The following is a 27,899-nucleotide window of genomic DNA, read 5'->3' as shown; positions in this document are numbered from 1 at the left end:
TCTAGTGGACAAACGACTACTTATCGCCAATACTGGAACTGCAGCCATGATGATGATGATGAATATTTATTTTGGCTTTCTTTTAATCCTACTGAATTTGTAATTATGTATCGGCCGTTCTAATACCGATAGTATGTGGGTGCCTGTGTGTGTGTGTGCATGTGTATATGTGTGCACAGCCATCTACAGGCCAATGAGTGTACAGTCACTAAATGTACACATAACCTAATTTTTTTTAGACCCCCCATGGATGAAATTCTACGAAACTTGGCATACCCCCAGAGAATGCCAGGTCAATCATACACATAAAATTTGGTGCAGTTCTGAACATCTTAACTGAAGATAGGGGCGATTAAAGCAGAATAATATTGCATTTTCATTTTTTACCGGGGCGGTGCAAATCACAAATGAGTGATTATGGGCCAGGTTGATGTGGGCCCTTGAGACCAACATACCATAAAAGATTCTTCATCCTCAGTGCCACGGTTCAGGTTGTTATTTAGGAAAAACTGCTTTTTTTGCGGTTCGGGGGGGGGGGGGGGTGGGGGAGTGGCCCCCAGGAACGAAACAAAATTTTTCCGTAAAAGTCTAGTGGGGCTACATACCCACCAAATTTCATGTGCCCCGGTGGTTCGGTGTCCCGGGTATCGTTGACCAAAAATTCATGAAGTAGATGACGAAAAAAAAAAAAAAACTTTGACAATCCCTATATGACCGCTTCGCTAGATCAGAATCAGGCTTCAGGCTTTTCTAACTGGAAGCAAGACGGTGGCTTCAAAGACCATTCCAAATCAAACCATTGTAAAAATAGTTGTTGAAAAAATTGTGTAAATATGATGTAGTTGTTGCTCACATGCTATGTGTGTGTACTGTGCGTGTGTGTTTGTTTTAATGTACGCAAACTGGCAGTGAAAGTGGTTTCTCTTAGGAAAGGGGAAAGAGTTAAAGTAAAACTTGTTTAATTCAACGAAAAATGTGTGTATGATGATGTATGATTTCTGTTTAAAATATCAATGTATTTCCACTGAAGTGTCTATTATATTTTAGTTTTATATTGTGTTTTCAATGCACATTATAAATAAATGGGAAAATTGTTAAGAATTGTATTGGCTTTTTTGTTTTTTAGTATTTAGCATTCAAGTATTTGAACAAGGTAAGACTGGTGAAATGTATGCACCTTACTGCTGTGATGTAGTCTAGTTAGCTGTAGTGGGTATACTGTGATCAACCCCAAATATTAATACCTATCCTTGCCTGTTTTAAGTGGGTATACTGAGATGGTGATGCTTTTTAAGTGGGTATACCAGAGACTTTCTAATGAGGAGACACAGCACTCAAAAAATCCTCCATAGAAATGCATGGGGCTAGTTTGTAACGCCAATATGGCCGTTGTCTACACATATCCCACCCCTTCCTCGGCAAAACTTCGACATGTGAATACATTGAGCCAATCATGTGGTGTGATGTGAAGACATCGTGCCAATCATGTGTTGTGAACTTGCCGCTGGAGCAAGATTGGTGTCGTGAAGCCTTGCGCATGCACATTTCTGCTGAATAGGATGCCCGATGAGTGCCCAAAAAGCGTTGCAATATGGCCGTTGAGTGGATGGACTTGCCTAAAAGGACTTTGGGTATACTGCGTATAGTCCTGCATATCACGTAGACTACGTGCCTCTGCCTTACTGAACAAGGGATTTTCTGTGTATGGATGTTGACCGGTTCTTGGCCCCTCAGTGTATGATGTGGCCCCTTTGTGGCCCCTGTCTCAGAAAAATCCTAGAACCGCCACTGGACCTACATGAGATTTTGAACGTTGTTGTGAGAGTGGTGAATTTAATCAAAACCCGGCCCTTAAAAGCGCGTCTATTCTCCGCACTTTGCGAAGATATGGTAGCTGACCAAAAGGCTGTACTGTTTCACAGCGAGGCAAGGTGGCTTTCCCGAGGTAAAGTGCTGTCGGCCGTGTTTGAGCTCCGAGTCGCCTCTTCTTGGAGGAAGAGCGCATGTTTGAATCTGCAAGCACGTTCACTAATGAACATTTCTTGACGAAGCTGATATATTTGATATATCTTAGCGATACATTTGAGTTAAATGTCCAGTTACAAGGCAAAGACAAGCACCTACTTCACCTAGCAAATAAGATTACTGCATTCACCAAAAAAACTTGAGTATGGGACAGGCGCCGATCGCGACAGTATAGGCTATAGTACAGGCCTATATATTCTAAGCGAAATCGCTGAAACGTCTGATTGGGATTTGGGAGGCACTCTTGTGATGCACCTGTTGTGTATTAAACAGTAGGCCTACATCACATCCCTGCAAAGTTTATTTCAAAAATATTTCCCAACCAGCAGTGCTCAGTATGACTGGATTATGGATCCATTTAATGCAGCATGTTGGTATTTCATTGAATATATTGTACAATGCTGTAAAATGGCCTATGCTTCCTAATATGTTGCTGGAAAACAGAAATATATGTGTTATGTATTTATTTATTATTATATCTGCAGCACCAGCTGATTTTAACTCTGTTGAAGAGGATATATTTAGAACTTGTGATTATTTCAATAAATTTGACAATTTTAAGCTTGACCTACCACTTTCTTAGAGCGATGAGGGACAGGTGGGGCTCGAGAATGCCCCCTTGATCAAAGTGGGGAATGAAAGAAAAAGTTTGAGAACCACTGATCTAGTTTGTTAACTACCACAGTCACGAGTTGGGTCGCGATAGTCTGTCATTTTTAAAAAGTCGGTCCCCAGAAAAAAAGTTTGGGAAACACTGAGTTAGCTTGTCAGCAAGCTTTGCTGTTTTTAGACAGTTTTGGGCAAGAATCCATAATGCTGGATGAACAACTCTTTGTGTTCTCCAATTATGGAAGTAGTTTGGAGAGCCAGAATTGTATGTGCATTCTATTCACTCAAATACCAATCAAAACTTTCACTAGAAAGTGTCCTATGCAGAATGAAAACACATGGGATGCAATATACCTACAGAGCGAACAAAACAACCAGTGTGAATGAGACAGAAATAATGTGGTGTGGGTGTGTTTCACATGGCTTATGGCCCCCTGGCTATGTCGCTGATGGACGCAAAATGTGTCAAAATTCACACCCTGAATTGCTCATGGAGTACTTATCACACATAAATCACACAGATATCATGATCCCATGATATTAGCGGCTAGGTGTTGTGATAAACGGTTCATGAGAAAATTAATGTTGGATATACATGGCATTTAATCATATTTCCATTGTGCACACAGCGCTTTCTCCACACCCATTACTCTCGGTGGTATATCTCACGAACACTTTGGTCAAAACATAGCAAACCATATATCAAAATAAATAGCAGACCTTACCGATCACAGGGATTTGAAGCATCACTCTGTACAGTAAGCGGATATCGAGTAATCTGGTTTTGAAATTGCAGCAAAATTCTACATGTTATCCAACTTTAGGCTGAAATTCTATTCTAACAGCCCAAAATAATAAACTTGCTTTCCAAATCAAAGAATCGAAAGTTGGTCATGGCATGCACAGATCAACTGTGCTTTTGAATAGATATTTCTACCAGCATGCTTCAGGTGGCATAGATGCAGACACAAAGTATTTTTCCCTAATATAAAGGCTGACCTAAGATATATGCAAGCATGATCACATCATACTTTCCCAGGTATGGGTCGGCTACACTGTCTTGAAAACGATATAGCCTAGCATATGAAGAGCTCTTTTCCATAACGCTATAAATCCATTTTTGTAAACATCAATAAGTCATGTTATTTAATTGTGTTTTTCAGGTAATATAAATAAAAGTGCAGTTGTGTTGTTTTGACTGAGTAAATAACAATTACCCAATTACAGATCTGAAAACAAAATAATCATTTAATTTAAAAAATGAATTAAGAAAATGCATTAAAATGGAGAATATAGCATTTTTGAGACAAACTCTTCTTATGTGGCCCTAATATATATGATATGTGATATATTACTATTCATTTAAATACCATTTATTTGTATATAAGCAAATGCTGTATAAGACCATTTCGGAATAGAGACATAAAATACATTTGATTCAACAGATACAACTTCCTTATATAAATCAGTATAATGTGAAAATTATATACATATATAAAATGTATTATTATTTATGAAAAGCTAAGAATACAATCAACTTCAACATCACTCAAAAATCAATGTGTTCTAAACATTGGAATAGGGATTACATAGAAGAGAATAAACACATACACACATATACACACAAACACACACACACACACACACACACACAGAGAGAGAGAGAGGAGGATAGGGTAAGGTGGGGTGGGAACGTGACGGTTGAACACAGAAGAGCTATGACTCATTATTAAATGCATCCCCTTCTGCAGAGGGCCAAATCTGACAGCAATTTTGTTTTCTACAGTAATAAAACATAAAAAATATACCGGTACACTCCAGGGCCATACAAGCTACTTTAGTTTTATTATGTACGTCTTTTTATAAAAAAGCCAACAATTTTTCTGTGGCTCCTGCTGTACAGGAATATGTACTTTTTTTTAAGTATATTGTTTTGGCCTTTTTATGCCTTTAATCAGATAGGATAGTGGTGAATGACAGGAAGTGAGTGGGAGAGAGAATCGGGGTGGGATCCGGAAAGGACCACGGGGCGGGAATTGAACCCAGGTCACCAGTGTACGTTGCAGGTGCCCCAGCCAGTTGCGCCACGGCCGCGGCCCAGGAATATACTTGATGAAAAAACGACAGAGTAGTAGTTGGAGCAGCTGAAGACGATGGAAATGCCTGCCAGCTGTTGTGATAGATTTTCTCCAAAGTCTTTCTGGCTGTAGCTACCAAACCTAGGTTTAACACCAGATTCTGAAACTACTGACAACGGCAATGTCAATGGAGAAAAAGTGTTTTCTGGTATTCTGCGTTTTTTGAATCAACGAATGAGCGAATAACGTTAACAGCGAGTCTTTCTGGTGGGACTTTTGCATAAGCTTTGCTAACATTTATTCACCAAATAAGAAAATACATGTGGATACATCTTTAGTAACCCTCCTTTCCCACCATGGCTAATAGTCAGTGGACTCCTGAACAGAAACAGCACAAAAGGGCACGAGAGTGACCCACCCACTCTTTCCATGGATCGATAACTTCCTCCAGGGCATTGCTCTACACTCTTGCCAAGACTAGTAGAGTTCACTGCTGTTTCTCTGCATGTATCTTTATTCATATACAATATAGCATTTATTAAATAAATGTATCCATAGTAATGTTTATCTAAAGTGACTTATGTCCAGGGCCGTACAGAGACCTCCTCCGCGCCACCTCTACCACTTGGTTCCTGTCTTAATGGGGGATCAGGGGGTTCAAGGGGTAGGACCCACACCCCTGCCTTGTCCAGTCAGCAGGGTCTTTTACTTTGTAGTTTTTGCTGAACTGAGGACAGGGGGCAAAGCCAAAGGCTGTTATATCTTCATATCTTTATTATTGTAACACCCTATCTAGGGTAAAATCATGAATTCAATTTCTGCCTACCGAGTCTTCATGGAAGAACTCCCATTGATTTGTGAGAGAAGTCATGATGGCTATGCATGGTAATGAATCCTGTCATGGATTATTTAACTGGAAAATGTTTGCCATGTGTACATGTGTCCTTACGACTTCTGAAATAAAACACAATTCAGAGCTGAGATTTAATATTCGGAATCAATACTGGCTGCTGAAGCTACTGCACACTCCATATCTATCATTGCTTTTAAGCCTCCTCTTGACCTTATATGTCAATTAAACCTCCAAGTTATGACCAGAAAATTGCATTTATTTAAATAAACTTTCCAGTGAGCTAAAATCACATTAAAGTTGGCTTTGGGTAAGAAAATGGTTAGAATAGCATAATGCATTTCTGCTCCTGATCTTTTTTGTGCAAGAAAAACTACACAATGCAATCACAGAAGACATTATTCACCCCAATGGGAAAATATGAGTTGTGATATGTAGGTTGTAGTTATTTCACGCCTGACAGAACTGCACCTTTAACCATGGGTGACAGGTCCTTCCCTGTACTTTCTGCCAGAGCTGTTCTAATGAAGCGATAATAGAAGCATTCTCCTTTTTAATTGGACATTGTTAGACTGACATATCAATCTCACCGGTGAAATACCCTTTCCATGTAAATTTTAATAGAAACAACTGACAGTATTCCCCAAACTGAGTGCCACTGGAGAGAATGAGAGTGCTTACGCTTCACAATATCCGGCCTCCTGTCTGTAAATCTGATTTGTGTATTTACATTTCAATGTTATCTTCTATTTTCCCGTTTCTTTCCTCGCTCTTGAAGGGGGAAACTTCACCTGACCCAACTGTCTTAAAGTATCACATTTGAAAGGGAGTATATCAACCCCCTGTATATTACTATTGTGTCTCTGTCTACTCAAATGTGGTATTGAAACATTGGGTTGACCCGCAGGTCAGAAAGAAGATGGTCAGCAAAAAGAGCAAGACAATATCGGCAAATTTGCTTAAGTTCACTGTAAGAGAGTTAAGAAATGTGAAGGACAGGAATGTGTTTGTGTGTGCACGCACACTGTATGTGTGTGTGTGTGTGTGTGTGTGTGTGTGTGTGTGTGTGTGTGTGAGAGAGAGAGAGACAGAGGTTTTTACATTTTAAGTCAAAATGTTTTTCATTGTAATGGGCTGTTTAATAATAAGAGTTAATAAATGTGAAGGACATAACAGGCATGTGTTGCAATCATGTTCCAAAACAGGTCAGGAGGTTGATGGTCATAAAGGAAACCTGGACCCGCGTATCACTATTTTCCAGTGTACTCCTTAACACATAAAAGATTCCAGTTGTCTTGTCTATGTGAGTCCGATAGACTCTCCGTGTTTTCTATCAGCTTAATGAAATTTCAATGTATTATGTGATCTTTGTTTAGGTCGAATTTTAGTGCGACAGCTGGAATTCTGTCGCACTAAAATGAAGAATTATTTGCATTATTTTAATACCAACCTACGCTAAATTTAATATAAAGTTTTCCATGAAAAAGGTAGGCCTGCCTTTGCTTGTCTTTGTCTTGTTTTGTCTGTGGTTTAATGTCTTAAACTTTACAGTATATTATGTTTAAATATTTGTTTAGCTTGTGTTTTTCATTTTGTATGTAAATAAAAAGCCAACTCGTCAAGATAAGTACAAGATGAATATGCACTAGAAATAATCATGTTTGTGATCACGTGTGAAAATAGCCTTGGAGCATCACACGTTTGATCAAATATCCCATTTCACTCACATGATTGCAACTGTTGGAATATGCAATTAAAAGTCTATGCTTTTGCCAAGTGCATTCCACATCTTCATCTTTTTTTTATCCTTGGCTGTGTTTTCTTCCCATGTCTCATTCAACTTGTCATTTATGATTTATGTCATTTATGATTCATCTGACTTTATTGCATTATTCATGCAATATCTGAGTACGTCGATGCAAGGTAACGTTACACACCCACAAGATGCAAAGACATACAGTATCATGCGTTATCTTTGCTGAGTGAAGGCTATATTTTATTAGGCCTATGAGGTAAAAGCAGAGAAAGGAACATGTGGATTAGCCTGTGCTGCGTCAAAATCTAAGCCTAGGCTTATATGTTATTTAAGCCTACACATTTCCTCACTTTCTTACTCGACCTCTTTCTTATCTTCAAACGTCTTCTTAAGTGACACAGACATAAACACTGCAACAATCTGGGGCAGCCGTGGCCTACTGGTTAGTGCTTTGGACTTGTAACTGGAGGGTGCCGGTTCAAACCCTTAGCACTAGTTCATGCACCAGGGTGTAAATAGCATACAGTACTATATACACCAGGGTACGAATAGCATCCACTTCTAACTATACATTGATGCAAACAGCATACCTTATTCAGAGTGTCTATTACACAGCTGAGCTATTCACACCCTGTTACGTAACAACAAAAAAACATGTTGCTTGTTTTTTTTATTATTATTACATTGTGTGATCAGTATGCCAGAATAAATGCACAGGGGTGCAAATAGCATACACTGATATCTGTACCAGACGGGGTATTAATAGAACATATTGCTGTGTGCACCGGGGTACGAATAGCATACATTGATATTTGTACCAGATGGGGTACTAATAGGACACATTGCTGTGTGCACCGAATATAATTCACTTCTAATTGCACCAGGGTACGAATAGCATACACTGCTAATTGTACCATGGGTGCAAATAGCCTTACCCTTTTTTATCATATTCACTGAAACTGACACTATGCTCCGACAGAACAACATAAATAAGCCGGTTTTAGAAAGAAAAAAAACACACTTCCCAGTTCTTCTGGTCCAATCAGAGCAGGGCTGTGTGAGATCGGACTGTCAATCACAGTCTGGAGCAGTCTGGTGCGCACTGACGAGCACAAACTCGATGAGCGGGTGCTCGGTGGTAGGGAAGGGGCATGAGAGTTCAAAATTCAAAGAGTACACATTCAAAATTTTGGCTAAGTCCCTTCAATCTGTCAGACTTTCCAACAGCAGCTTTAAGGGTAAAGCACAGACACATCCTTTCACCCTCTAGCCCTGACATATTGCAAGTTATTTAGTCAGCTATGTTACGCCTTAACATCACATGATGAGTGTAAATAATTCTAGTGTTCTGTCAAGATGCCAAGATAGTTTTATCGTGTTTACATCTTGGCAGCTCACGTTTTGCCCTACCCTTTTCACCTAGCTCACCTGCTTCTGTTTGCTGAATGCAAAGTTTGTAATCCCCACGACTGCCAATCATGCATTTTAGCCACTTAAGCCGTGACCACACCTCATCAGACTACATTTGATCCTTCAATAAACACGTGTGACTTCCTTTGATAACACTGCTGTTCCACGTGATTTTTTTGATCTTGCTATATGCAAATCTTAAACACATAGGGTGTGCATATAGAGAAGAGCTCGATCATTCCGATACACTTTCATGTCTGTCCCTAAAGAAATGAATACTGGACAAATTTTGAAGGATCAACACTGTTAAAAGATCAACACTGTTAAAGGATCAACACTGTTAAAAGTGAGTAGAAACAAAATGTATCTGGTGTGTTCTCTCTATTCCAATGCTTTGAAACAGCGTATAGCCAATACAGAGAGTGAGATTAAAAAGTTAATAGGCCATGTATACGGTATGTGTGTCTTGTAGTACAGTATTTTTTTTTTTTTGGGGGGGGGGGGGAGGTGGTAGTCTATTTGACTGTTATTGAAGCAGAATATTTATCCTCTTGCTCCATAATATGTTGGAGAATGCATTTAGCAACTATAGCATGATATGGATTGTGCACATAACCAGGGTAAATCGTCATTATGCAAATATACTAAAAATAAAATGTTCAGTTGTATTATATATAACCTGCATCTTCATTATTTACTTTTTTAGTTTTGTGATCTATGGGCTATTGATATTTTCTCTGTGTCATGATACTATTAGAGATGCATCATTATTCATCATTATGGGTGGGGTGGGGGGTGTACCCATTGCAGCATTAGCACCTCTTTAGGTGTCCCACGTTAGACACCACTGTCCAACACAGCAGTGCTGGTTAGACTGAGCTGACTCTGACCCAAGGCTCTAATTTCAATTAACGATTAGAAAGTAAGAGTCAGATGTTTAAAAGACACCTTTATTGTCATGGAAATAAATAAAACAAAATGGTTCTTAAGAGACAGCTTACTGTACATGCAAGCTCATACCAAATAAGACATGAGAAACCTCTGTAAAGTCTTTTAATAACAATTATAGAAATCAAAAGTCACGTAATAGGCCCTTGACAGTAATATTTTCTGCACAAGTCATGTATCTAAATAATAGATTAATTATTTTTTAAATGATCACTTTTCATAATTTTTGCTACATACAGTATGCCAAAAATGTAACATATGCCAATAACATACTGTGTGCCAATTTTTCAGGGGCAGCCGTGGCCTACTGTTAGCGCTTCGGACTTGTAACCAGATGGTTGCTGGTTCGAACCCCGACCAGTAGGAATGGCTGAAGTACCCTTGAGCAAGGCACCTAACCCCTCACTGCTCCCCGAGCGCCGCTGTAGCAGGCAGCTCACTGCATCGGGATTAGTGTGTGCTTCACCTCACTGTGTGTTCATGTGTGCTGAGTGTGTTTCACTAATTCACGGATTAGGATAAATGCAGAGACCAAATTTCCCTCACGGGATCAAAGGAGTATATATACTTATATACAAATTACTTAATAATGTACGGAACAGTAGTGGCAGGGATGGGCACAAATACATCAAAATGTATTTCCAAATAAAATACCAAATACCCACCTTAAAAATGTATCAAAATAAGCTACAAAATACAGCAGCCAAAAAATGTATCAAAATAAAATACTGTATTTCTGTATTTTCAAAATACTACAAAATACTTCTTTCTAAAAGCCTTTTTCGTCAATCCCTTCACTTGTACACTACCTGGAAAAACATCTGAAAGCAAAAGACTCCTTCCATAATCAGTCAACAGATTAGATATGCTGACCCCTCATGTTAGATATCCCAATATAAACCTCTGCCAGGGTCGGCGCCAGAGAACAACGGGTGGGGGGGCACCTCACCTCACTTTTACTAGTTATTTTAACAAAATTGGCATATAATAAAGAGCATCCTTCGAGCCTTTTGGATAACTGAAACAATATCATGGGGAAAATAGTACAAGAACATAGCGGTCATAGCCTATAGTGTTTAATAGACTATAGCACACAGTGTTTAATAGAATAGTTGCATAGGCTACCATACAACTAAATAGGCTATAACAGACTCACCACTAGCAGGCCTAGGCTACAGCTGAGTGCAAAATCTCATCACTGTCTTTCCATTCATTTTGAAATGTTCATATAAGATCATGCTCAAAAGCAAATTGCACATAGGGCCTTCTGATAATATTGCAACATTGAATAGGCTATGTGATCGCTCAAAATGTTCTTTAAAGTACAGAACTAATTCTAACACATTTATGAAGTGGCTAGGCAGAGGCACCAAATGTGATGGAAAGTTTAAGAGCGAACAGGACACTCGGCATGGCTTTTAGTATTTTATGCTGCTCTGACAGTCCAGTTTTATTCACTGTTAGTCTACTGTTTTTAAGTTTGGAGATGTACTGTTTTGCAGCGACATGCAATGCCGACTCCACAACTGTTGCGCTTCCCAGCCAGTTGGTGTAATAGATTGCTCACTATGAATCAGTGACAATAACTCAAAGACAAACAATCCAAATAGATGACTTATTTAGAAATTTAAACTAGGTAGCATTTTCACCTTTTAAGTTATTTAACACCATCACTACCACACTTATGGTGAATTTCATCACAGTTGAATAATTTTGTATACACCTGAAACTGGTGTGTGCACAACCTCTATCAATGTAAATACAAAAAAATTCAAGTTGTCACATTAATACCATCCAATCAGTTAAGCCAATTAGAAGCCAATTATTATGACATTATCAATAATTTCTTATTTAAAATGTGCAAAATTGGAAATGTCCTTGTTTGAGGTATCTTGTCAAGTACCATAGCACTGAAATATTTCACAGGTCGGAGAACATAGATAAATTTAAAGTCTAGAAAAAAACTGTAAAACAGAAAAAAGAAAGGAAAATAGCAAACTCAAGTGTTGCAATATAAACTTGTGAACTCAAGTCCTTGTGCTGTCCTTGTGTGAGCAAAGGAGTGTGTGTAACCTTAGCTAGTCGTGTCTCCTCAGTTGATGCCTTTAAGCACAACTAACTTCTCAAAACAGTGTTGCATTCAGACGACGCCTATGCGGCCTGTTAATCATTCCAGCAAAGGAAAATCAATGCTCTACTGGAGCAGAGGGGCTTGACCATGCGAGGGTGCCACAAACAGACAGAGACAGAGATTTCATGCTTTACAGTATAGATAGTTAGATAGATGTCATCACAGTGTTTCACAGAAAGTATTTTACAGTATTTTGAAAATACAAAAATACACAACACTGAAGTATTTTGATACAAAATACGAAGGCATTTTCATCATCTCAATAAAATACAAATTACAAAATAGTATTTTGTATTTGAAATACGTATTTTAAACACATGTATTAGAAATACTGCCCATCCCTGACTAGTGGCATGGCCAAAAATAAATTCTACATAGGTTCTGGCACACTATAGAGTTCAAATGGAGCGAGACATGCCAACGTAATCCAGGATCTTTGCTCTAACTGTCCCCTTGGCACAAGAAAGAAAGACCCCTTTTTGTATGAGGTGGGTACTTACTTTTTGCATTACCTCACAATACCTTTACATTCCTCCAATGGTTTTACGTTTACAAAAGCTATTGCATTCCCTTGCATTACTTTTGTATTCCCTTGCAATAGTTTTGCGTTCCCTCACAGTAATAATAATAATAATAATAATAATAATAATAATAATAACAACAATAATAATAATAATTATAATAATAATAATCTTTATTTGTATACCACCTTTCATACACAGAATGCAGCTCAAAGTGGAATGTAAAAAACTTTACATTTGGAGCATTTAACACAACAACAGAGAAAACTGTTGAGAAAAATTGTAATAATACAAACAAACAAATAAACAAAACAATAAATAAAACATCAGAGATTTAGAATTAAGTAAAAATTAGATTTCACAAGATGGTATGGCGATAGATGCAACAACACATACAATACAATTAGTGTAGTAAAAATGGGAAGCCTGTAAATAGCAGTAGAATGTAAAATAATGTGAAGAAATAGGCTATAAAAGTGAGTTAACTAAAAGCTCTCATATATATGTTTTCAGGTCTTTTTTTAAAGATGTTTACAGAATTTGCCTTTTTGATGTACAGAGGCAGGTTGTTCTTCGGTGCATAATGGATAAAAGCAGCTAGTCAAAAGTATTGCAAAAGTGAAGGCAAAAGTTTGGTCTATGTGCTCATGAGAAAGTATTGTACATGAGATATCTGGGGCCCACAGGAGACTACCCACTGAGTAAAGGATCAGAGACTTTCTCATGTGCACACAACACTGGTATTGGTATTTTGAAAATGAAGAAGTGACATTATATTAGATTGTATGTGTTAGATTTATTAGAAGTGTGTTGAATATTTTGGAAAACAAGTTTGTTTTTTTTTAAGTATGAGGCTGAGGTACAGTATGAGGCAAGAATGTGCTGTGCTGAGTTGGGCTTTAGTTTTGCTCAATGAGTGCAAGGTTTCACTAACTGTGGGTGTCTTTTTTGGTGTATAGTATAAGGTTTATATCTGCAGTACACTTCTTAGCCACATGAGGGGGCTTATTGACTTATATACCACACTCAAGTTGTCCGCCAGACATAATTGCAGCAGTTGCACTAGATGAATCTGGGTTGAGTTCAAGATGGACAAAACGTTTCAAAGCCAGGGGCATGTTCAAAAGATTTGCTCTGTTTTTCTGCAATTTTCCGATTTGAACTTGACATGTTTGGCTTCAACAGTGTGCAACAAAGAGCAACAGGCTTTTGTGATATATCTCAGACATAGCCTGAAAATCCAGACCCAAATCTAGAAAGATTTAGGGTCTGGCCAGGGGCACAGGAGATATTTTGAAGAAAGTGAGGGGGACCAAATTGTGAACAAAAATAGTGAAATCAGATTTACAGATATCGGATCGCCACCTCTGGCCCACTTTCGACCATCATATTTTAAACTTGCCAGAATATTAAGATAATACCATTGATTGTTTTCAAAATATTTTTGATAAAAATGGTGAAAACTGTGAGATGAGCACAACGCCAGATCTGCCCTCAGACCAGCTTCTTCTTGCTATGTGCAATTGTACTTTTTTTTTTTTTTTTTTATTTCACACTACTTGGGCCAATGGTAGAATACTGGTCACTACTTGGGCCAATGGTAGAAAAAAGCAACATGGGATGTTGATATTTTATGAAGCCATGAATAAATCATCATGCCTATGATCCAAACATAGACTACATGATCAAATAGCCTAGTTAGGCCTACTTAAATTGTCTGGTATAAACCAAATCAACTCTCCACTGTGTGTTTTCAGTTAATTTATGCAACGTTAGAACTTAACAAGTGTTGGCTTAACAAGTTACCAGTCCAGAACACACAGAAAATTGCAACAAAAAGTTGCCTTTATAATCAACTATTTGTTCCAACAGCATTTAAAGAAAGCATTTATAAAATTTTTAAAAAAATACATAAGAAGTAAAATAAAATACTGTTACTGTAGTAACTGTATCACATTATCCCAAGCTTCAAAGAGCTCCCCGCGTCTGTGACAGGCAGACGTGACACCGCTAAATTCTCAGATTGTTTCAATTTAAGTCAATGAAATAACACCTCTTCTTAATATTTTATTATATGTTGTATTGTATTGCATTATGTTGGTTGGATTAATAGCCTACGGTTGGAAAAGAAAAGTCGTTTTCCTACCATGGGTCTCCACGTTCTCAAGCTCATTCTCTTGCCGCCCCTTTCGAGCTAATTGCCAGAGGCTGAAGCCTACTACATTTAAACACAATTGTTGCGACTCAAGGTATTCCAGCCAACGAATTTTATTAAAAAAAAGTACTAAATCATGCATAATTAAACAATAACTCAATTTACTGTAGGCTACTTGACTACGCAAAAAGGTTTCCATTACAGCACAACCCCTATTCAATGAAGGGCTACCTTGTCTCGCAATAAACAGCAGTGGAAATCCTGACACTTTTTCAACTGCATGAAACTTAACAGTGAACCATCAAATATCTCCCAGATTTCAGTGCCCATCAGTCCCAACATTTAGCTCAAACAGTCCAAAAGTAAATTAAATCCCAAACCAAACCGAAAATGCTTTTGCCTACCAGTATGCCGCTCTAAACAAAACGCATGTCTAACTGTAGATGGCTGTGGTTAGTGATGTGATGCTGTTAATGGGGAGTTTTACAGTTAGCGCAAATCCTATGTTATTGTTTATTTAGCGTACCTATAAGGCTTTTTTTCCTTATCAAAAGTGAGGGGGACGACGGCTGTCTCTTCAGTACTGCGGGGGACATATCCCCCACGTCTCCCGTGCCTCCTGCGCCCCTGGGTCTGGCTATGAGTAATGAAAATGGCCCAACTGGAGGGACAGCACCAAGCATATATTTGAAAATATCTCTGCATGCAATTGGATAACATACGACCAACGTTTACTGACTGATTCCGGACTTCTACGCAATTGGATAACACTACAACCAACGTTTACTGACTACTGTTTAAATGGTCAGAAGGGTTTGAGGATCATGAAACCGCGCCCAAAACTCACATTCCTAACTCTATAGAACCAAGATCTTAGCAAATGTGGTGAAATTCTGAGCTATGGCTGGATGTATATTCAGAAAACATGCACTCATTTTAGTAAATTGTGAACCCATTTTAGTAAATAGTGTGCACGTTTTACTGAATAGTGCACTCATTTTACTAAATTGTGCTCTCAATATCCTTTGCACATTTTAATAAATTGTGAGCACAATTTACTAAATCGTTTGCACATTTTACTAAATAGTGTGCTGATTTTTACGAATTGTGCTCTCATTTAAATTTTAGTAAAATGAGCGCACAATTTAGTAAAACGTGCACACGATTTAAATGTGCGCCTGATTTACTTAATTGAATGCACAATATAATAAAATGAGATCACAGTTTAGTATAATGACAACACTATGTAGTAAAAAGAGCACACAAATTGTGCACACAATCTAGTAAGAGACCACAATGTAGTAGAATGAGCGCACAATTTACTACTAAAATGAGCCCATTCTCTGGATGTACAAAAATATCTTGCAATAACACCTCCTGGGCTCCGTAGTTCATTTAAATTTGAGTATGTTTTAACCTTTGTTGTGGCATCCATGTTTTTCATATATTCCGACAGCAAAGCACAGGAAATCGCAGTGAGAAAAACAACGTAATCACGGAGGTGGCCCCTGATATTCCCAGGTGGCATGAACGAACCAAAAGTGTCGGTGAATATCCCGTCTCAAAGACTCATTTTTGCTTGCTCGTGATAGGGCGGTGTCGTAGACGTCATCCAGGAAGCAAAGTTCACTATCCAAGGGGAGATTCCACAAGGAAATACATGTTGCTAGAGCCCTGCTTGAATGCAGGTGTTATAGTCAAACAAAAAGACATGAAGAAGGATCATTTCTCTAGTAAAAGGTAGGCCAGGAGGCATTTATGTGTGATTATTTGTGTGACATGCTCTGACTTGACATATTGGTCATTCAGACAGCCTTCGAGCCGGTTGCGGTAACTTAAACATTTTGGAATACATGCGGCTTAACATTAGGCCATAGGCCTTTATTTTTTATTTAGGCTATTTAGATGATGTAGACATGTCATGGCCTATACTAAAAGCTTATGGATTACCCATCGTTAAAATCAAACCTACACTCGCTGATAGGTGAGCAGCGTAACCCCGGACTAACATGTAACACGTTTGAATGAACAGGTGTTATTCTATAGGCCTATACTGGAAGGTTATGTGATCGCTGCTTGAACCATCATAACTTGTTAGCCTAATGAATAAAGCTGTATCTTGGTAGTACAAAAAACGTGGTTTTGTCCGTGTGGCAGTGTGGTGAGCTATTATATTAAGGTGACCAGATTACTGAGGCAAAACCCGGTGACCTGTTCAGTTCAGAAGCGTAAATACCTCCAAAACATGTACTATCTTTGAAGTGGTTAACTTAAGTTTTCTTCTCTGATCACAAAGAAGCTGAGATAAAGAACATTTGTAATGTTGAAAATCAGCTGTAACGAACAAGTAGGCAGCTAGACACATTGCCCAAATTAAGGCCTCCCTACACCATACGATTATCACAAGATTTGTGGAAGATTTTTAAAAGACTGTAGTCTTTTGAGTAAAGCTTGAGTGGGGGCATTAGTTAAAAGACTGCAGTCTTTCAAGAACCTTACCCAAATCTGGTCAAAGTTCTCAGAAAAGTTATCAGTTAAGTATTTGCACAATTCTAATGTAAGCTTTTTGTCGCTTACCAGGTAAATGCTGCCATGAAAACCTTTGGCAGGAACAATGAATCCTGGTGCAGAGCTACCTCCAAGAGCTAGATCTGCACTCCCCTACAAGATTCAGGAACCAGCCTGTACCAGTCAGATCTCACCACTTCCCCTGAACCAGACCAGCATGGCAGAGCTTCAGCTGCAGGTGGACTTCTTTCGTAAACTGGGCTACTTGCCTAAGCAGATCCAGGCGGCCATGGTGAAGCTGGGCATGGGCACAGACACCAACGCGGTGCTGGCGGAGCTGGTGAGGACCAGGGCCTCCAGGAGCCCCACCCCAGAAAGGGACACTGTGGCTGAGGTCGGTGAGCTGAGGAGCCCTGGGAAGGCCACCCAGCCTCTGGTAACAAAAGAGAAGGAAGAGGACGAAGTGCCAGAAAATGAACTCAAACCTATTGTTATTGATGGAAGCAATGTCGCCATGAGGTGAGTGGTTTCTGACTACGTGTGTGTGTGTGTGTGTGTGTGTGTGTGTGTGTTGGGGGGGGGGGGGGGGGGGGGTGTAGTATGTATGTGTAAAAATATGTAATAATGTCATTACAAGTGTAATATGGAAATCAACACAAGCACACACATACATCTCTCTCTCTCTCTCTCATTCATATATATATATATATATATATATAGTACCCTCCAAAATGATTGGCACCTCTGCTAAAGTTGACTGAAAACCGGTATAATAAAAAAAAATAGGAAAAATCCAACCTTGAAGGGAAGCAAATTTATTTTGAGAAAAAGGAAGATCTCATAAAGAAATAAATATTTTTAACAAAAACACGTCACTCACAATTATTGGCACCCCTGCTTGTAATGCCTTCTTAAGCCTCCCTTTGCCAATAAAACCGCTTGTACTATTTTCCTATGAAACCCCATAAAGTTGGAGAATACAAAGCAAGGGATTTAAGACCGTTCGTCTTTACAAAATCTCCACAGATCGTCCAGATTCCTAGGTCCACACTTGTGCATCCTCCTCTTTGACTCACCCCACTGTTTTCCTATGGAGTTTAGATCAGGGGACTGAGATGGCAATGTCCGAAGCTTGATTTTGTGTTCAGCAAACAATATTTGTTTTGATCTGGATGTTTGTTTTGGTTCATTGACCTGATGAATGATCCAATCATGACCAATTTTAGTATCTTGGCAGAGATTCCTTTGAAAATGTTCAGGTTTTTCTTGGTGTTCATGATACCATGCACCTTAATTAGGTTCCCAATGCCTTTGGGAATAAAAACAGCCCCACAGCACAGCCCCTCCACCATAATTCTCATTAGGCATGGGGTTCTTTTCAGTATAGCCATTCTTCTATGTACGCCAAAAAACCCTAAAGTGTTTCTAGCCAAAGAGCGCTGTTTTAATTTCATCTGACACTAGACCACACTTCCAGACAAAGTCACCATTCAGTAACTCCTGCTGTTTACATTGGTAATTAAATGACTGGACAGGCTTTTACCTGGCGTGCCCTCTAAATAATCTATTAGCAGTGAGGTCACTTTTGAAGATTTTTTGGGGGACTTGGTGACTCCAAGATGATACCTTTGTCTGTAACTCTCCAACAGTGGTTCTTATGGAATGTTTTGCCTATCTTACCATCCTCCATACTGTTTGTGGGGGCGAGATAACCATGGCTCCTTTTCCAAGCATGTTTGTCACATTTCCAGATACCTAGAACCTTTTAATCATTGTTTTAACTGTAAATATAGGCATTTTCAACAAAGTATCTAGTTGTCTCTGACTTACAAATGCCAACACACTTTCTTTTTATTTAAATGTATTCTCTTGTCTTTCCGATGTTGAAAAATGACTAGAGGATTTAGCCTCTGTGTGACTTTATTTTCATACCATAATGAAAAATAAAGTCATGAACTACTTCTGAAAGTTCAGACACTCTGATTAACCTAAATAAATACATTGAAATTAGATAGGAAAATGCTTCTGTTAGGTTTTGTATATAAGATTTGTCAGGGGTGCCAATAATTGTGAGCAATGTGTTTTAGTTAAAAATATTTATTTCTTTATAAGATTTTCCTTTTTTTCAAAATAAATTTGCTTCCCTTCAAGGTTAGATTTTTCTTATTTTTTTCATTGTGAGATTACAATAAATCAATAGATTGTCTTTTTATACCGGTTTTTAGTCAACTTTAGCAGAGGCGCCAATAATTCTGGAGGGTACTGTGTGTGTGTGTGTGTGTGTGTGTGTGTGTGTGTGTGTGTGTGTGTGTGTGTATATGTATATGTATATATATATATATATATATATATATATATATATATATATATATATATATATATATATATATATATATATATATATATATATATATATTTCACACACGCACACACAGAAACTCATCCCTATTCTTCTTTTCCTCTAAATCGTGTTTGTGTGTAAATTCTGGGTTAAATCTGGAAGATTTGTCGAACTACACCAGTTCAACAGTCCCGACTGGCTCGTCCACAAGTCTGTTCTTGTCTGCATAAAGGACAGTACTCTTATATGCAAATCTATCACACAAGTCTCGGCCTTTCCTAGTATCCTCGAGACCCAGAGGGCGTTCTTTTGAAATGGCCTTACTTTTAATCAAATGTCTTATTTTATTCTGGATAAAAGTTACAAATTGAATGGCAGATTGCACCATGACAGTGCAGATTGCACAATATACAATAATTTTCCATAATTTGAGTGCATTTCACCCTTTTCACAGATCGTAGTGCATATGTAAACTATGATTATGTAAATAAATTAATATGTAAATAGGTATTTTATTAATCTCCACTGGCATTCTCTCTAAATTATGGTGGCCATGCAAATCATGTTCGGTTTTACCTTGCCTCTCTACGTGTTCGTTACTGATGTAACAGAGAACAGCTGTAGGGCAGACATCCGAAGCCAAAGGCTTCAAGCCAGTCACCCCTATTGTTGTTTTTTTCTCTTTATATTTCTTTGGCAGCCACTGAAGCAGATCGTTGTCAATTGGCTTTATGCAAATTATCTCACCCCTAGCAGCTATCTTCTGGCTCTAAGTGCTGGGCAGGCAGTAGAACTAAGCCTAAGGGCTTTTGGCTCCATTCCTTCATGAGTCATGACCAACACCCTTTCTTTTTATTTAAATGTATTCTCTTGTCTTTCCGATGTTGAAAAATGACTAGAGGATTTAGCCTCTGTGTGACTTTATTTTCATACCATAATGAAAAAGAAAGTCATTAACTACTTCTGAAAGTTCACAGACACTCTGATTAACCTAAATAAATAAATTGAATTGTGGCTCTTGTTTCATGATGTGTTAGTGAATATTTACATAATTCTTAGGTGCATGTGTATGTGTTTGTGTGTACCGTTTACGGTAAACCATATGTATTTTGTCAATGAATCCCTCACATTTCCCCTCTCACTCTCCTTTCCCTTTTCCCCTTCTCTTCCCCCAGTCATGGGAACAAGGAAGTTTTTTCATGCAGGGGAATTGAGCTGGCTGTCAACTACTTCCTCAAGCGGGGACACAAAAAGATCACGGTATTCGTGCCCTCCTGGAGGAAGGAACAACCCAGACCTGATGTGCCAATCTCAGGTGGGGAAAAGGGGCAAAAAATAATCTTCCTGTAAAATAGACTTTGTATAGATCTTTTGGATGGTGGTGTTATATTTTGTGTCACTGTTGCACACAAATCTGTGGTTAAATAGAATCTACACACACCCTCCCTTATCTAAACACATTCCTGCTGCGCGTCATCATCTGATTGTAGATTAGCTTTTTGAAATTCCAGTCAATGGCTCTGAGATTATTCCACTTGACGGTGTCATTTCTGAGAACTCACATTTTTGACAGGAAATGTTTACACATGATGTTTTTGAAATAATTAAGACAGTTGGCAATGTTGTTGTTGTCAAACAGAGTGGCAAATTGACATTTTAACCACCAGAGATGGGAGAACAGAGACTCAAATGCAAGGCAGACAAAGTAAAGTTTAATGGAATTTATTTCAAACAATAAATACAAAAATCCAAAGCTCAGAAGATCAATGTAAAAAATTAGAAACAAACAATGAAAATAAATGTACAAAAGGTGCAAATCCAAGTCCAAAAATCAAGGCAAACAATTATTTAAAAGAGATACCTTAACCAGTCCAGGTCATACCAAGGCAAAATCCAGCAAGACAGAGAATTACTGCAGGAGGTTTACAGCTTAAGAAATACAGGAACTCACAAAGACTAAGCAAAGATAAAGACAAAGAACAGGGTTTAAAATAAACTGACATTATGAGCAAATAGGACCACAAGACCATGAGGTGCAGGTGAATCAGGTAAGACGATTTGGTAACAAGTAACAACCTGAGACAAAAGTAACAGCAGATTCCTTTCTTTGGTGATATTTAGTGGCCAAAACAGTTTTCTGTGACATTTGTTAGGTGTGTGCCTTTTGCTGGCTTTGCACACCATGGTTTACCATTCAATTTTTTACACAGCTCCCTCGAATAATCAGGGTTCAGACATCTGTCAGTTCTTGATGAAGAATTATATTTCTGTAGTTATTTTCATCAGTTTTAATTGATTTTTTTTACCATAATGTTTTACATCAGTGGCAAGGTTGTTGTGATATGCCCTGTAATTGTTGAACAAGTGAACTCCTCTGAGACCTCTAAGTGTAATGCAAGAATGCAAAGGTTGCCTTTGACAAGTCAATCTGAGTACCAGGAAACATAGAGGCCCATAGAGGGAAATTCCCTTAGCAGGAAGTATTGGAGTATTTTTTTTTCTCTCACACACCCACTCCTCACTCTCTCTCATGTGACAAAGGCAGGCAGTTTGCTGAAGGAATTTTTGATCTCATCCAAGTCCATCAGTCTATTTTGCCTTTTTTCATTTGGTTCCTGCACCTTTTCATTAGAAAGGTGCCTTTGTTCTGCGGTGTGAATACGGGGCTTTGTCTTCTGTGTGTAAAAAAGTGTCCCGAGACATACCTTGAAGTCCTTGACGTTCACATGACAAAGTTCAGAAGGTGTGGACTTTACAGACAGGTGACAACCGGTGCGTCCCATTTAGGAATTATGGCCCACAGCATACAAACATGTCTGACCGGAGTAGAAACCACACATGGATGGAATTTACAACATCATGCTCTGTATACCCAATTGTGGTTGAGATGGCGTGATTATGTTTGGCCCAAACAAAAAAACTGTCAATTAAATCCCAGCGGCATTATGCATTTAGTACTAATAGGCATTATTGAGGTCACCAATAGAGTAGGAATTTTTGAACATGGAAGTATATCACTCATATTCATTCTACTCAACACTAAAAAAACATCTGCCAGAAAGAAAGATGTACATGTAGTTTTCTGCCAATTTCCAAGACTTTGAATGTTTATACAGACAACTTCACTTTTTTTAATGGACAATTCCTTAAAATAATTAAAGGGCTGGAAAGGAATTGTCAGGAAAATATACAAAATGTACAGAAGTTGTACCGGTACTAGCAGAAAAGTGAAGCAGCATGAAATTATGAAGGTATTTGATGTAATAAAGTAAATGTGAACATAAATGCACCATATGGCAACATGTCATCCCAGACTATTATCATTCCTTAAAGTACATAACTCCATTTTGTCTCTATTTAGATCAGCACATCCTAAGCAAACTTGAGAAGCAGAAGATTGTGGTGTTCACTCCATCAAGGCGTGTAGGGGGCAAACGAGTGGTCTGCTACGATGACCGCTTCATTGTGAAGCTGGCCCATGAACTGGACGGTGTAATCGTCTCCAACGACACTTATCGTGACCTGCAGAGTGAGAAGCCAGAATGGAAGCGTTGCATTGAGGAGCGACTGCTCATGTACTCTTTCGTCAACGACAAGTAAGCATTTGTTGGGGACTAGGACTCTGATGAAGATGTGACTACATCGAAACGTTAGTCAAAGTTTAATAATGTTCTGCACCTTTTACTAAAGAATAAAGAAAATTAAGAAGACATCTGAGCTGCACCGGCGTCTCTCCTTCTCTCTAAAATATCTGTCCTAGCCTGGTTGCACCGGATTGTCGCCAAACAACAGAAGCGCGGAGAACCCTCCTTTGTCTAAGCATTTTTTGCTTAGCGCTCTTCTGCTTAGCTCACTTTACCTGGAGCTTTACCTTTGCTCCAACTTGCCACTACTTTGACTTCATTGTGATGGTTGTTGTTATTGTCTTTTGAATCTCTACTTTTCTACATGAGTTTGAAAGCAATCAGTCTGTTTAGCCCCATCTAGATTATAGACTGTGCACATGTCTGCTGTTTGAAATGAAGCCTCGGCTGTTTGGATGGAGTGGCTCCTCAGTCAGCTTCGCTAACACTGGGTCCTCCACTTGATATGGATACATTTCTCACACCTGCACATAGACTAGAACTCATGACTATAGCCTATTTCTCAAGGAGAGAAAAAAAATCATCAAAGCTCACATTTCCCAAACTGTCAGACATCGTGGGGTTATTCATGCTGATTGATCGATTCACTGCGCCATTGTAAGGTCGAGCGTTGTTAAAACAAGGGAACAGGCTGTGTTTGTCTGCTTGTCTTGCCCATATTCCATGTGAACAAGCCCATTTAAATTTCATTAAAAACAATAAGTGTTACTTGATTTTAAAAGATAATTAGTTACATGTTTGTTACTGTCAAAAGTAGTGGAATTACTGTTAATAAATTATGTTCATCTGATACTCATTGACTTTTCTGACTTTGTGATTTCTAGGTTTATGCCCCCTGATGACCCTCTCGGTCGCCATGGTCCCAATCTTGACAACTTCCTAAGGAAGAAGCCGATACTGCCAGAGAACAAACGTCAGCTTTGCCCTTATGGTAAAGTAATTTCCCACTGTCAATTTAGAAGTGACTTAATTCTTATATTGAATAAGCTCCTATGTGGGAAAAATTTGCTAGAGACAACAGCAACGGTATGTTGAATAGACAACCAATTTCTTTTCCGTTAGGTCCATTACTTGCGTGTTCATCTCTAATGTTATATTTAATAGTTAAGTTATTGCCAAGTCTAATGTTTTTGTTTTTTTTAAAGCATTTCTCAACAGACAATTAGACAAAAACAAGAACACTTTCTAATGCCTCAGTTCTGTTTTTCATGTAGGGTGTCATGTCAAGTAAGGGATAATGTATAGAATGCTGGTCATTATTGGGAAAATAAGTCCCGACAGGGCGAACCGGAGGGGTCTGGTTCCGCCCTGTAGGGACTTATTTTCCCAATAATGACCGGCGTTCTATACATTATCCCGCTTATTACACGGCTACATGCCAAAACGAAACAATAAACTCCCCACGATGTGACTCTTTAGCCTACATAGCCTAGACTATAGCCTATTTGTTACCGTTTCATTGTGGCTTTTGGTGAGAAACAAATAGTTTGCAACAGCACACGCTGAACTTGAATCAAACATTCTTTAGAACACAGCTGATCAACCGTCTGCTTTCACTTTTGAATAAAAAGCCTTGCGCAGTAATATGAAAGACGTAAATTAGAAGCACAAAGCCCATTTTCCTTGACAGCGGTCTGTTATACTTAGCAGCGGTCTGTTATTGAGAAATAGCCGTGTAATAACACACGGTTAACATGTCACAAACATGTATCCAGAGAGGGTTCAAGCGGTAATCAAGGATCTTTGATGTATCATTGCTTTCAAGAACAAAACCACAGTAATGTATCTGCTTGTTTTGCCCTACAGGAAAGAAGTGCACTTATGGCATGAAGTGCAAGTTCCACCATCCGGAGCGTGCCAACCAATCCCAGCGAGCGCTGGCAGACGAGCTGCGGGAGAATGCCAGACTCACCACCACCCAGAAGGAGGGTGGCAGAGGTGCCAGTCTGACACAAAGGGGGAGCCCTACATTTGGGACGAGCACAGCTAGAGAATGTGCTGCAGTTTCTGGCACAAGTCTTTTTTCCGGAACGAGCTCCCCCTCGCTGGAGCAGCAGCTGCAGTACTCCCTCACCCTGGACCCCTGCGGGCGGCCCCTCCTCAAGGGTCATGGAGGTGAGAAGCACTGGTGGGATGGAGCAGCTTCTAGCAGAACGCTGTCCTCCAACAGCAGCAGCTCCAGTGGTGGCCACTCCGTACCGGAGTGGACCAGCCTGCTTTCCCCCTTCGCCACTGACCCGGCCTCTGTCTTCAGTGCAGACTCAGGCCTGGGTTCGTACGAGCACCAGCAACACCACCAGCAACAGCAGCACCAGCACAAACACCAGCAGCAGCAGCAGCAGATGCAGCAGCAACACCAACAGCTGCAACACCAGCAGCATCAGCAACACCAGCAGCAGCAGCAGCACCACCACCACCAGCAACACCACCAGCAGCAACACCACCAGCAGCACCAGCAGCAGCACCAGCAGTACCAGCACCAGCAGCACCCTAAGGACATATGCTGTGGCCAGGCCAGGCTCCCAAGCCTTCTGGAAGCACCTTCTGACTGTTTGGCCTGCTGCCCCCACATGGCTGCCCCGCCGCCACCACTGCCGCACCTCCTGCAGTCCTGCTACTCCAGTCCAGTTGGTTGTCCTCCATACCACCCCACCTGCAGGTATGAGCCCCCTCAGTATCCTCAGCCTTCCCATATGCACCACAACAGCCTACCCAGCAACATCCAGCTCGGAGAAGGAGGAGGAGGAGGAGGTGGAGGAGGTGGAGGAGGAGGACAGGTAGGCCGAGGCCAGAAGAGCTGCTGGTCAGAATCCCTGCTGTGGTTGCCGGGGGGCGTACTGAGCCCTTGCAGTCTTCCAGAGGCCAGGCGTCTGGCTAGCCTCGCAGGGCCTGCTCACTGCTACCAGCACCAGCTGCAGGTGTGGCCCGGAGCTTACGCCGGCCCGCCAGCGCAAGCACAGCCACCGCCGGTCAGCTTGGACCCAGAGAGGGAGGAGATGCGCAAGAAGCTGCACGCCATTTTCAACCCGTACCAGGTGGACCGAGTCATGAGCATGCACCCGCACCTGAAGGATGCCCAGAGACTGGCGGCGGAGATTCTCACCCTCAAGTCAAAAGGAGAAATGCTCTAAGGAAGACTTCACTGCCACTTTTCTATTTTCTATCTTTTTTTCACTATTCTATCTATTTTTTATTTTCCTTTCCCATGGCACTACAAAGTATTTGTGGCCAAATACACCAAAGAACCAAGGTCCAATGTGACACAAAGACTACTAGAACTACGGTATGAGTATTTCTTTATGTTGGGCTTTTCAGCCCAGGTGATCTCAGTAGCCATCAGTCTTTGGCAAGTAATGTTATATGATCATTATATGCCATTTCTTTGTTTGTCTAATTGAACAGTAAAGTGGTCTTTTTTGTAAAGACTATTGTGCACACTTGCCTTATAAATTTGCCTTTGCACTTGGTATGATAACTGTGTAGCGAGTAGCAAGGGCTGAATTGTTGATACATATTGTATCTTGTCGGGTATGAATTGTATTTTAAAGTACAAGGCATTCAAAGTCAACAAATAAACATGTACTGTCATAAATGAACATGTAAAAATCATGTTATAAATATCCAAATAGCACTTAACTACTTAGGGATGAATTCTCCCATGTGCGTAAGGGTGCGTAAGTAAAAAAAAGTGTGTAACTAAGCGCTTTTTAGCCTGCAGGAATTCTCCCCTTTACTTAAATCTGTCATTTAGCGCGATGGAGGGAGTTACACGTTTTAGGAGGAGCAACCCCAAAATCTGCACTCTTAAAATGAATGTGTTGTCCCTATCTGGACACAAGAGAATGTGTTAAAAAAAAACTATGCAAGTTGTGTTGTTTTCAACTCATGTTGTGTAACACATAAAAAAGGAGACAACACAAACTGTGTTGTCCCTATCTGGACACAGATATGTGTTAAAAACAACGCAAGTTGTGTTGTTTTCCACACATTCGTTTTAAGAGTGTGGGCGTTTCTTATCTATACAACTCTTGCGCGCATTCTGCCACTGACTTAAGCACCTTTTCAGCTACGCGCTCCTGAGGGCTGTATTAAGGTCGAGGGCCACTACAAGGTGAAACAGCATATTGCTCGATGTCGGCTCGATTTACACGTGAATGGGAGAATTCGCCCCTTTGTGGCTAATGTGGTGCTGGTTGTTGGTATGGTGTTATGTATACACCAAACAGGATTTACATCACACACACTTTTCTCAAGTTGAAATGTGATATCTATTTGAAACTGTACAAATATTTTACTTAATTATAGAATAGTATAAATAAATCCTGAGTTTTATTTCTGTCTCCTATTTTTCTGACACTTCTGGGCAGAGAAAATATTCAGGGAATGGACTTTTTAGACAGTCTTAATTTTAATAATTTGTCTTACCATTTCTCACTTTTTTTATAGCCATGATATGATGGCACATTTTAAGTGTGTGTTTTAGTAAGCATCAATACAGTGTACTGTATTTACAAAATAATCCTTGTTAAACAAAGTTCTCACGCATAAGGTTATGACTGTATGACTTGAATAAGTTCTCTGGAATGCACTGTATGTGCACTATCAAAATTAAACCAATTAAACTCAATCCAATGAAAAATGTGTAGTTTCTGTGGTGTGATTGACTTTAAAGTGAAGCCTGATTACTTAAAAGAAATACAAACAATATACTTAGTATGGTTTTGGTTTCCATGGTTTCATCTGTAAGTTATAGGAAAATAAAATGCATGGAGGTACAGGACCTCAGATGGATATGAAATAATCCAAATGTAAATAGTCCAAATGTAGACACAATTATGGAGGCTTAAACTATTACCGGTAAGTATTTCCATATCAAGCACCATTTCAACCTATCCTTTTCCTGGAACTAAACAGAACACTTTT

General features: G+C 39.4%; 1 protein-coding gene across 2 annotated transcripts; it reads left to right on the top strand.

Moving 5' to 3' along the window:
• The first annotated feature begins 16,113 nt into the window (after positions 1–16,113).
• LOC121721211 (endoribonuclease ZC3H12A) lies at positions 16,114–27,609 on the top strand. 2 transcript variants are annotated; one of them, XM_042107950.1, is made up of 6 exons: positions 16,114–16,223; positions 17,064–17,510; positions 20,508–20,647; positions 22,694–22,928; positions 23,801–23,907; positions 24,783–27,609. In XM_042107950.1, the coding sequence occupies exons 2-6, from the start codon at positions 17,098–17,100 to the stop codon at positions 26,105–26,107; spliced, it is 2,220 nt and encodes a 739-aa protein (XP_041963884.1). In that variant the 5' UTR covers positions 16,114–16,223; positions 17,064–17,097; the 3' UTR covers positions 26,108–27,609. The 2 variants fall into 2 exon arrangements, with proteins under 2 accessions (XP_041963884.1, XP_041963885.1); XM_042107951.1 differs by lacking the exon at positions 16,114–16,223 and adding an exon at positions 16,262–16,467.
• Positions 27,610–27,899: the final 290 nt, after the last annotated feature.

The sequence above is a fragment of the Alosa sapidissima genome, chromosome 10 (assembly GCF_018492685.1).
Source record: "Alosa sapidissima isolate fAloSap1 chromosome 10, fAloSap1.pri, whole genome shotgun sequence".
NCBI classification, from domain to species: domain Eukaryota; kingdom Metazoa; phylum Chordata; class Actinopteri; order Clupeiformes; family Clupeidae; genus Alosa; species Alosa sapidissima.
The sequence above is the reverse complement of the archived record's forward strand: the minus strand, read 5'-3'. Positions and strand labels throughout refer to the sequence as shown.